Source organism: Sorex araneus, chromosome 4, assembly GCF_027595985.1.
Source record: "Sorex araneus isolate mSorAra2 chromosome 4, mSorAra2.pri, whole genome shotgun sequence".
NCBI lineage: Eukaryota > Metazoa > Chordata > Mammalia > Eulipotyphla > Soricidae > Sorex > Sorex araneus.
This window is the reverse complement of record NC_073305.1, coordinates 148,844,962-148,857,562: the sequence shown is the minus strand read 5'-3', so window position 1 is coordinate 148,857,562 and position 12,601 is coordinate 148,844,962. Positions and strand designations below refer to the sequence as shown.

Here is a 12,601-nt window from a genome sequence, read left to right as displayed (position 1 = left end):
ACTCCTGGCTCTGCACTCAGGAGTTACTCCTGGCGGTGCTTGGGGACCATATGGGATGCTGGGAATCAAACCCGGGTTGGCCACGTGCAAGGCAACCGCCCTACTTGCTGTGCTATTGCTCCAGCCCCAGAAACTCTAAAATTTCTCTAAGACACAAATTGCTAGATTTTCCCCACTTATCCCATAAAAGACACTTAATTTTGACATCTCGTAGATAAAATATATATACATTGTGTCCTCTACTATGTACATACTCTGAGACTTTCTCATGATAATTTTCTCAGAATATTTTAAAACGTCTCACTGAATGTTATAAAGTGTCAGAAAATTATTTTAAAACTACCTAAATTAGCACTTCTGAAACTACAAACAACAGAACTCCCCAGCCTATGTTTCACAAATTATACCCAAACCTATCCAAGACATCAAGGATTTTATGGTTCTTACCGTGTTTAAGTGAAAGTAACAGACTAAATTCAAAGAGTAAGTTATGTGAAGTATAAGAATGTGCTTATCCTGTCATTTCTGCTGAAGGTCAATGTTTATATTAGGTTATATTTCAGTTTATATTTTAGAATCAAATAAGAAAGGAATTCATTATGAAAGGGACAAACTTGGGCAAAACTCCACCTCTGATGGCCATCAAAGACCAACCATAAGCTATATTTGCTTTTAGCATCTGCAATTCACAACTAAAAGGAACTAACTAGTAACAGTTACTCCCAAAAAATATGGTTGTAGTGAGATTATTTTTTTCACTAAGAAAAAGGGTCCTGAGTATCAAGAGAATCATATAACAAAATCTATCTCATATTGTTAGGACAATTATCATCTACATTGCAGATTAGGAAAGAGTGCAATATAACTTGTCTTTATCACATAACACTGAGGACAGTAAGTAAAACCTTTCTTAAAATTTTAATTAAAATATTTTCAATTTCTTATTTTTTTTTTTTTGTAAATCCTCTCCATTAGAAGGTGACTTTCTGGAAAAAAAAAAAAAAAAGAAGGTGACTTTCTGAATCTTAAATACTTGTTCTACTTACTACTACACAACTAGAACCAAGAACAACTAGTGCCCGGGACAGAGTAAGTTATCTCTAATAAATGCTAATGTTAAAAATGAAATGAGGACTGGCGAGATAGTGCAGGAGTTAAGGCATTTTCTGTTCACAGGGAGGACCCTGGTTTGATCCCTAGAATCCCATATTAGTCCCCTCCAGTACTGCCAAAAGTGACCCAGAAGACAGAACCAGGAGTCAGCCGTGAGCATTGCCAGGTAGGACCCCAGAATCCAAAAACTCATAATTAAAAATAAAAGTAATTAAAATGAAATCATTTACTTTTACAGGAGTGACACTTCAAAATTGAAATGGCCATGTATTGTCATTATAAGATTTTATATGTCAAGAAATTACTTTCCAGTAATTTGGAATTTATAATAATGTTATTATCAAATGTATTTGTTTAAATCAACAATATGGTCAAAGTAACATTGCTATATGTTTACATGTGTGTAAAAACCATTTTGATGTATTTTATACTTTAAAAAACTAATGTCAATTTTATGCCTTTATGGTATCATGAAAAAATTACTCATAACAATATGATATATTTTCTAAATTTACAGGAATTCTGTTTATTATGGAAATATTGAAAGGGCATATAGGCAAATTCACATTTCTGCATCTAAATTTTACATAGTGACATTCTATTTAACAGAACTCTATTCATCTTCAGAAATAAACAAAAGCATGAAACAATCTAGACAGAAAAATATGATGGTCTTATGAATATAATAAACAATGATCTGTTTTGTCAAATTTCTAAATTCATACAAAAGTGGGTAGAGTAACAAAATTTACCAAAGAATATATGCCTAGGATTTAATTATAAAAATGGTTCATGAAAAGTAACCAAATTTATAGGATGACAAAAACAATAAGATATACCATGTACTGTGTATACTTGCACTTGTACCCTTTATTTGTAAAAGTTTACTAGACCTATTCTTGAAGACTGACAAAACAGCATGTTGCAGAAGCAAATGGCTTCTACTGAACAGACTGTCAAGGATCTAGTAGTAACACAAGAAATTTTTTTTTCCTGAGCAAGGATCATTTATTCTCTTTCTACAGAAAGTAGTTTTCTAAACTATCCATTAACCCTGATTGCCATATATTGGTTTGATTAACAAGAAATATAACCCAAATGCACTGCAAATATTCCACAGAACTGATCTCAAAGCTCATCATGAAAGACTGGGGTGGTTTTCTGAAAACATTTTCAAATATCAAAACATTTTCTTACTATTTAGGTTATAATTCTTTCTTCAGTACCATCTACTAATTCTTTATTTTAGTGTCTTCTTAATAGAAGATCTGGTATGAGATTTTAGAATTTCAAATTTAAATGATCACCATGAAAGGCACAATAGTGTAGTGGACAGAAAGGAATACTATACATTTGGTAAGAATGAAAGATGCTGGAAAGGATAAAAACCAAACAAACATGACATAAAAACAATATCTAGCTATTTTAGTACTGAAGCTATAGGAAAAAAAAAACAGTTCTAAAGTAGGAAACCAAAATTACAAAGTCTAGATACAAAATAAAAAAGAAAAATGTTCATTGCAATATCAAAAAAATGATGGATGCCATTAAAATAGAAAAGGAAACCATGGGAAGCCAGACTCTATGAGCATGCGCATTTCCTGTCATCTGGTCACAGAACTAAAACCTTCCAAAAAGACGGAATTAAGTGAACAGTTTAGCAAGTATAAATTAGTTAGCAAGAGTTCTGGTTCATGGGGAGATTTTAGAAAATTAGCAAAGCACTTCCTTTATTCATTGCGTAATTACTTCCAAAGAGATAATAATTCCTTTCCCTCTTGCAACTCACTATTTCCTTTCCAGTAGAAGAAACTATATAGGCATAATTTCTTAATCCTCCCTCCAGTATGGAGGAATTTTGATCTTGTAATTATCTGGAATTTTTGAATATTAGAAGTAAATGAAGATAATCAATGAAACAAGTTATATGGTGTTGAATTTAAAATAATTTTTCCCATCCTGCTCCACCTTTTAAAGTGATTTTTTTAATGTGAGGTATTAAGTTACATCTCCAGTGTAAACATTAGCTAAGCACATGTTCTTAGACCCAAGTGATTTTAGGGAAATTTCAAAGATAATGCTTAAACATTATAAAATTTTATGCTGGGCTAGAAACCAGATTGGGGAAAGCATAAATTCTTGGTTCAAGGTAGTATAATCAGCAGGGTTCGGGGAACTCTCCACTTTCAAGATGAATAGCAAAAAGGTGTGTCCATTAAGAAACAACAAAACTTCTTTTAAATATGTACTACAGATTGCTAACTATAGCTTGCTGGAACAAGCCACAATCACCATGCAGGCTCCCTTTTTTATATTAAAATCTAGGAAACATTCAAAGCATTAGCAATACAATAACAAACAAGACAGACTAAAGGCCCTGTCTGTGTGGAGTTTATCATATACTAGGGAAAAGTATAAAATAAACAAAATAAGTGAGATATATTATTAGATGTGTATTAGAAGGCTATAAGCTCTACAGATAAAAAATAGAAAAGAGAAAAATGAAGAACTCATGTAATTTCAGATAAGAAATTTAGATTTCTAAAATCTAGAATTCTAAGAATGTGACATCTGAATAAACATAGGAAAGAAATAAGGTAGTAAAACATATCCATATCTGGAAATAGAAGGATGGACAGAAGTGCAAAAATTCTGAGGTGGTGGAATGCTTGGCAAATTCCTAGATAAATAATAATTTCAGTCTGGCAAGAGAAAAAATAATAAATTAAATATTTCTAAGAGATTATTTTAGAAAACTGAAGGTCAGAGGTGCAGGGCTGAGTGGGTATATCATATAGAACTTTAGATTTAAGACAAAACAATCTTTCATTATGCATGCAAACCCAGTCAAAAAGTATGCTCTTGTGCTATAGTGGTGCTTACAATCTTCACATGAACTCTGTTCATATTCCATTACAAATTTTACCTATGGGGAGTTTTGAGACAAGTTATCATCATTCATTCACCATTTTTGTATTTATAAATTTACCATAAGAATTCAAAGGCAGAGACAGGGAGAAAAGATCTCACATATAAGTAAACTAGGTGAAAATGATAGTCTCTGGTCACAGTGATAATGATGAAGCATAGATATTTGTCACACTTTGGGCACAGATATTTTTTTAAAAGTTTGGGTCTTTTTTTATTATTATTTTTTATTTTTGGGTCACACCCAATGATGCACAGGGGTTACTACTGGTTCTGCACTCAGGAATTATCCCTGCCGGTGCTCAGGAGACCATATGGGATGCTGGGAATTGAACCTGTGTTGGCCGCGTGCAAGGCAGATGCCCTACCCGCTGTGCTATCGCTCCAGCCCCTGGGCACAGATATTTTGAAGGATGCATATTAGTTTGCTTCTTAATTATAGCTAGTTCTGAGAGAGAGTTTGGAAAGGAAAAAGGATAACACAAAAGCTTTAAGCCCCAGAGTCAAGATGATTACAGATAAATGTGAGCTGAAAAGGCGAGAGTGAAGCAAGTTTAGAGTGAAAGAACTAATATCTGGTTTTGTTAATGTTAATTCTGAGATGTTCACTGGACTTTCAAATAAAACAATTTTATATATGAATTCAAAAGGAAGGATATTATCATCTTCTTTATGAACTCTAGAAAAATTTTCTGGCACAATAAGTTCTGCAATCATATCTTTTACCTATTAGGGGAAATTTTACAAATTAGCATGCAAATATTTAATTCCTGTACAATTGAGTAAATTATATATGTGTATATCTGTTTATGTGATGGAGCATTTTTTTTCTTGAAAACCAAAGGTGTTCATGGTTTTTGTCAGATCCTTTTATGATCTCAGTTAGAAAAAAGGAATGGAAACATACTTATTTTAATTTGTATGAGAAATTGCCATCAAAGATTTCAATACTACCTTTTTCATAAAGTAGTTGTATGAAGACATTCCACACCAGAACACTGTCATTTTCCCCTGGTCACATTTTATTGATCAAGTATTTAACTCTTTATTTCAGAAATCCCAGGTACTTTTTAGTAGTTTTCAGTATTTACAATTGAATAATACATTTCTGTGAACTTTTTGGTGACTGTATCTTTGGCCTTTCGTGCTTTCCCTAGTTGACCTAAGTAGGTTTCCCTCAGGATGATTTTTGTAATCACTTGAACACCATGTGGTTTTTGAAACAAGTAGCAATTAATAATTCTTATAACTTCAAATGCTGTTTTCAGGAAAATTGTCTGTGTATGAGCTAAGGAGAGTCATACAATCTATCAGAGAGGGTTATAGGTCAATGTAATTGAGTTTCTTTTCCCTTATTAGATGGATTTTTATCCACAAGTAGGATGAATATGTGAAATACACAGAGACAAGCCCTTACATACTGAATGAGCAACTTTTCTTAGTAGGCTGAAAAACTTTAACTAAATATTTTTAACAGTAATTATTTTAGTAGAATTTATTTGAATCAATGTTTTATAATCAAAATGCCTAATTAGGTCAATTGATTGTCCAATATTTTATATTAAAATAGAAAATTGTTTTATTCATTAATAATTTTACTGAATTTTAAGTTAGAGTATTTACTCAGAATTTTAAGTTAGAGTATTTACTTGGTGTATCCTTTGAAAATTTTTCTAGAAGTTATAAATATTAAAAATATAGTTTTAATTAAATGAATGCATTGTTCCCCTTAAGACCAAACACAAATATCAGAATATTTCAGGTATTCTACAACTAATAAGCTAACTATATTTTCTCTATAAACAAGATATTATTTTCCATGCTTAGATTATGTTTTAGAAATTCCATTTTAAATATGCAACAAATCCAGAATTATAAAGCTCAACATTATTCGGTATTTAAAAACAATAGCTGTAGGGGGAAAAAAGTGTAAAATTTATAATCCTGTATTGCAATAAGTAATTCTATTAAAAGAACAAAAGTATTTGAGCAAAATAATATAGTATGTACTATTATCAAGAACCTTTATGATTTCCTTTTATATCATTTGTCCTGTTATAGTCATTTTGAAAACAATACTTAGATTTTTTTAAATTATATTAACCTTTTAAAAGAGTACGAGAACTGGAAAACTGAATTACTTACAAGATCATTCTTCAAATTTCTATGATAACTAGAATCAATACATTGTAATTTCTAATGAGGATGCTTTGTTAAGGTTCATTTCAGGATCTGGAAAGACGGTAGAAGGGTTCAGGCGCTTTCCTTGCATATGGCCACACCAATTTGAACCCACATGTGGTCTCTCACAGCACTGTCAGGAATGATCCTTGGGTACAGAGTCACAAGTAAGTTCTGAGCACTGCTGGGTGTATTGTCTCCCTGATAAAAATATTCATTTAAATCTAAGTCCCTCTCATTTCCCACAAAAATAATTTTGACAAAATAAAAGCACTGGTACCATTTTGGACAAAAATATTTGCATTGAAAAAAATTGAACCCGCGTCAAAACTGAGCAAATGACTTTTATGTTGAAACAAATACACTATTTAATACCTAAGTGTATTTACATTACTTATGTCCTATTTTTATCTGGTTTCAAAGCACTTTTTAATTCAGCAATATAATTTGCAATATTTTTTAAATAGTATGATTTGGGTGTTTGATCCTACAGAATAGCTGCTTTATTTTCCTACAATCCAGGACAATCAATTTTCACACAGACCAGACTTCATATGATAATAAATTATGGGATTAACCAATGGATGATTTAAGTAAAAACAAAAATTTGTGAAAAATGTTTTCTGTCATGAAGGCTGTGAGAGAATAATATTTCAAAGTCAAAATCCCATTTGTATTTGCACTTATTTAGTCTGTCAAATATGTTCTAAACAGTGCCAATAGTACACTGAAAGTAAGGTTTTTTTCTTTCAACTATAAAATGGTATCCATTTTTACACTGAATATAATTATACAGTGCATTTTCAGCAAAGCTATCCTAGTTCCAATATTATTTTGTAGAACTTCCAAGTTCTGAATGTTCCGATTACCTCATACCCTGAAAACTATTATCTCATATACTGTATCACATATAGGATGGAATATACTCTTATTAGCTTATTGCCATGAAAAAAAGTGAAGTAACATGTCTTAAAATTTAAATGTCATCATAAGACAATGTTCATTTCATCTTGTGCATTTAAAATCATTCTGAAATCACTTCATGGCTAATGGCAATTTTTCAAGTAATTTTTAAGAAATACAAGAGAAGGAGCAAAGGAGATCTTATCAACCAGCTAGACCAATGAGCTTTTTGTATAAACAACAAGAGTGTATACATCCCTCCAGCAAGTTTTCTTTTTTTGCTTGCTTTCTTTCCTTATTATGTGTGTGTGATCATTGATCAAATTCAAGGTCTCACACATGCAAAACAAATACTCTACTACTGAGACAGCACACTAGCTACCAGCAGGTTTTCTTGATATATATAGATATGAAAATATAGGTATAGATATAAATATCTATATATATCAATAAATATATGATTAATGATATCTATATAAAATACCATAGACACATGCATAAACCTTTATGTTGTTTGCAGAGACAAAGCATTCTATTCCTGAAGACACATTATGTTATCCATTAAGGGTCTTTCCACGAAGAGTGATAAATGTGTTTCCCAAAATCCATAACTCCATTTTCTGAAAGCATGAGAGACTTCCCTCCAGGATATGGAAACTTCAAATGTTTAATATAACAATTTGACCTAGTTACCACTGTTCAAGAACCTAGCTCTCTTGTACATTCAGTCCTGTAAATTAAACAAGCTTTTTTATGACAAGATTTAAGTGATGTCTCTGCATGTAGACAAACAATTTTAGACAAACTGAAATAAGATGAAGCATGCGTGTCCACTTCAAAATCTTGCTAGCGTTAAGTCTAATACTTGTGTATTATTTGGCATAATTCTAGGTATATGAGCAACATATACCTGGGACTGTATTGATCTCACACAATAACTACTTTAAAGTTGAAAGCAAATCTTTATATCCTACTTCAAGTGGTATTTACAGCTATCTTGTGTTGGGACAATTCCCAAGCAGGAATCAGGGGCTTGGTAGTTACTTCTAGTTATATTCAATCAATCAATGATATATTTCAATGTTGGGGCTTGTGGTGGCCATGCTGCTCTGGCTTTGTGATTTTGGGGAACACCAGTGACCTCCACCCCTGCAGTGCTCAGGATATATCTAATGTTATCTAATAATATAGATGCCTAAATTTATATTTTGTAAGACAGTACAAATAAAGTTCATTTTCTAGTATCACTGCTTTATTCTATTTTTAAAGAGGCACTTCTTTATATTTCTTAGATTACATTTTTATGAAAATCTCTTTCTTTAAAATACCGATCAGAAAGTGTATGCAAATACTACAAACAACATAAGATAAGCAGTTTATTTTCAAATCAGCTTTGGAAGAAGCTGCCCCTGAAACAGTGAAGGGAAGAAGATACATTAAGAAATGGTAGATGAAGCAGATAAAGTAAGAAAATTAAATGGGCCACTGGTTTATTTCAGTTTAATTTCATAATTCTTTGATGTCCACAAATTGTGATACAAGATGAGTAGAAAAAATCTGCTCACAAGAGATGCAGATTCATTAAAGTATGTGTGTGCATGACACAAAGAGAGAGAAAGAGAAAGAGAGAGAGGGAGGGAGGGAGAGAAGGGGGTGTAGCATCATAATTATAAAGAGCACAAAGTTATATAATAATAGACATACTATGTGACACAGAAAATCTCAGTAGAGGGGAATAATTTCCTCCTTAGTAGTGGAAATTATATGGTGCTAAAAGATAAATTTATAAATTTCATCAACTATCCCTGCCTAAGTAACTTGAATAGTATTACTAGAAAATGAATTTACTCAAAGAATGAAATATTTATAGCAATTCAAAAGGCATCACTGTAATTCTTTCATTCATTTAAAAATATTTTACACAATAAACTTGATTTTCAATTATTTACTTCAAGAGGAACAAATTAGAGCAATAGAGCCAGTGCAAAGTTTCTAAATATACAGTAAGGAGACAGTGTGACTGATACTTTAACTGCACAGGTATCCACAGTAAATATCATTTCAGTTATTTTAATATATGACTGTTGCCTTATATTAGGGAAAAGAAGTTGGGTATACTGAATGTCATCTGATGAAAGTAAGATGCGCATCAAAATAAATTAATTAGAATGAAAAATTAGTCACCCTTCTATACTGTTATATTTTATTCTAAGGTATCTCATTTTATAATACTTGCTTATAAAGTATATAAATGCCACAACCATAAAATATAAGTGGGGTATGCAAAAAAAAAAAGAGGAGAGGAGAGGAGGGGAGAGGAGGGAGGAGGGAAGGGACAGGCAGGAAAGAGAAGAGAAGGGAAGGACAGGAGGGGAGGGGAAGAGAAAAGAAGTAAGGGAAAGGAACAGAAAGGGAGGGGAGGGGAGGAGAAGGCAGGGGAGAGCAGGGGAGGAGAAGAGAAAAGAGGGTAGAGGACGGAGGGGAGGGAGGGGGGAGAAGGGAGGGGAGAGGAGTGAGGAAAGCTAAAAGAAAAAGTAGATGCATCGATGGTTAGGTTTCTCTTTAATCACAATTTAGCCAATTTCTGAACATTTGTAAGAATTCCTGGTAGTCTTTCGTAGTTGATTTGAGGTTATCTTTTTTAATGGGTCTCTATTTTTAAATATTAGACAGTTCATCAGTATACTGAGGATTGGTATAATGATCTTTGTTGTAATATTTTAACTGCTGAATTATAGTTACAGTATTTGAGGCTTTTGGCTTACATATATGTATGTATACATATATATATATATATATATATATATATAAGGGAGATTACACACTTTTATTTCTTTTGGTTTTCAAGTGTTTCTTGAGATTCTTTTTTGGTACAGAGAATATTTTATGGTGAATTTTTAATCCTAAAATTTATCACTTTAAAAAGTTGTAGAATCTTGCTTTCACACATTGAGATTTGAAATGCAAAGTACAATTTTAAAAACATTCTACAACTAGAACTTTTATGAATTATAAACAAACAACTAGAACTTTTATGAAATGTAAACAAAATATGTGAGAATTTAAAATCTAGATTTAAACTATAACATGCTATCTCAAGATGCCTCTTGGAAGACTTTATTTATGTCTTCTAAATGCATCAGTTTTTTCTGAAAAAAAAAATGTGTATGTTTAGAATCACTATGATAATTAACTTGAATTTGAGAAAAGATGTATTACACTTAGTCATATACTACTATGCTATACCGAGATGTTTTTGAAGAAAAGATAGTCTTCAGTAAAGTGGCACAGACTCATGATTGCATAATAACTTAAGTTGGAATTTTCTTAAAATAGGTACACAAAGTCTATTTCACCATAATTTTATCAACTTTAGAGGAAATGATTTTCCAGTATTAGCATCTTGTATAATAATCTGTGGGATTTCCAAATCTGCTGAGTGTCAATAATGTTTTTCATAATCAAGTAATATTGTAGAGTTATTAGACTTCAATCAATATGTGTGTAAATTTATATGCACATATGCATAGACATATGCTTTATGTATATACATATACATATATTTCTAACAATACATAAGAATTAGAAATTAATTTCTTATCTGTAAATTTTAAACATTATGTTCAAAGTCAGTTGCCAAAACACTATTCAAGGATGAGTTTGCTTTCTCTTGGTCAAAGACTGTTGGAGGAAAATATACTAAAAGTAGCTCAGACAAAGATATAATAGGTCTTAAATAAAAGACACAGGATGACAGCAGTTTAAAAAGAACCCACTCTCTTCCAGAACCCCACAACTAAATTAGGGAAACATTTTTCCACAAGACACCAGAAATTAAACAACATATCAGAATTCAAATGTTCAGTTTACAATTCCATCTACCATTCTTTGTCTCCAAAATGAAGGGCCAGTGATATTCACTAGGACACATTTTCCGTGAAATGAAAATCATTAAATAGGAAGTACACCTTTATAATAATTTTCTACCATTATTTAGTTCCCCGTGCCCATTAAAAGTACAATAGAAGATGACAAGAGTTTCGAGAAACAATCAATGAAACAATCACTATGATAGCAGAAATATGGCTTCATAGGAAACAGGGCTATGTTTAATTTGCTTTTATTAGTTATGTATCTTTTCTGATTTTTTGTTACAGTTCATTTCACTGGCATAATATGACTTAGGAGTCAGTCTTTTCCAAGTGAAGTTACTACCAAAATTTACAAAGTAAATGTGAAGATTACAGTGTATTTACAAAGAACTTGGCACTTACAGAATAAACATTTTTTTCTTCAAATTCAGACCAGGGCACCCATGGTTCAGGCAAATGGAAAAGTCTGATGCCTTATTATATTCCATGCTACATTAACATGAATAAATACGTTTCCAGCTGGTAATTTCTCCACAGTGTTGTCCCTGTGACTGATATCTAGTACCTTCCATTTCTAATCCACGGGGAGTGTAGAGAAGCTATCAATCTAGAGAGAGCAATGGTTGCATATTTTCTTCCTCATTTTTATCCATGTGTTTTAGTACAGTTGGATCCACTACCGATTGGGATCTGTAAATGACAAAGTCAGTGTTAGTGTGATATTATCAAATAATCACATCCTCTTTGTCTCTTTACTCCCTTCATTACCATTTCTTCTCTCATGGATAAGTATTATCTTCATCTTCATCAAGGAATTTATGAACTAGAATAGCTGTACATTTAGAGAGAAATACTTAAGTTGGCATTTTGTGTCAGAATGAGGGAACAACTTCTTCTGACATCTAAATAGAATAATGAGCAGCAATGGATTCTTGACAATAACAGACTTACATTCTCTGCATTATCCAGCAAGTCTCTTTCCTTTTCCTTTTTATATTTTTAAAAAATTATTAAATATCTATGATTTGCAAAGTTACAAATAGTTGTGTTTTAGGCATATAATAATTCAACACCAAGGAGTCTTTTCTTTTAGACAGAAAAGTTATTGTGCAAGACAGATATATTTCAACAGAACATTTCCAAGTGGAAAATAATATTGCAGTGAAATTATTGTTATAAGAAATAAAATAGAAATTATAGGCATCTTTATTCCTATATGTGGCTTTATAGAACAAATTCAACAAAAATATGATTTTTATCATAATATTTTAACTAATGATTACATTAGACAAAAATTAAAAATTGAATGTGTTGTTTAATTACCCAGTAGAATATCTGAATAAGTGTTCCTTTAAAAAAATCTAATTATAATGGAAATGAATGAAACTCTTGAAAGCTTCATGAATGCTTTGAGAAATTAAAAAGGAGTAAATCCCTCTTATTTTAGCAGACAGCCTAATCTTATTTATGATTAGGAAAGCAAACAATTTAAAATCTTCTTACACGTGTCTTTGATAGCAGGTGGGAATTACATCTCAACTTAGCAAGAGGAAATGACATGAAACTGAGAAGGAGAATAGTCAATGAAACATACTACTATTGTG

The 12,601-nt window shown here is 31.6% G+C and overlaps 1 protein-coding gene across 2 annotated transcripts in view; it reads right to left on the bottom strand.

Moving 5' to 3' along the window:
* Positions 1-1,612: 1,612 nt before the first annotated feature.
* The window catches only part of CLVS2 (clavesin 2), a 75,512-nt gene continuing 64,523 nt past the window's right edge, over positions 1,613-12,601 (bottom strand). For both annotated transcript variants that reach the window (XM_004613982.2, XM_055134559.1), the window contains exon 6: positions 1,613-11,687. In XM_004613982.2, the coding sequence (XP_004614039.1) occupies positions 11,600-11,687 (88 nt within the window). In that variant the 3' untranslated portion in view covers positions 1,613-11,599. The remainder of the gene's footprint in view (positions 11,688-12,601) is intronic.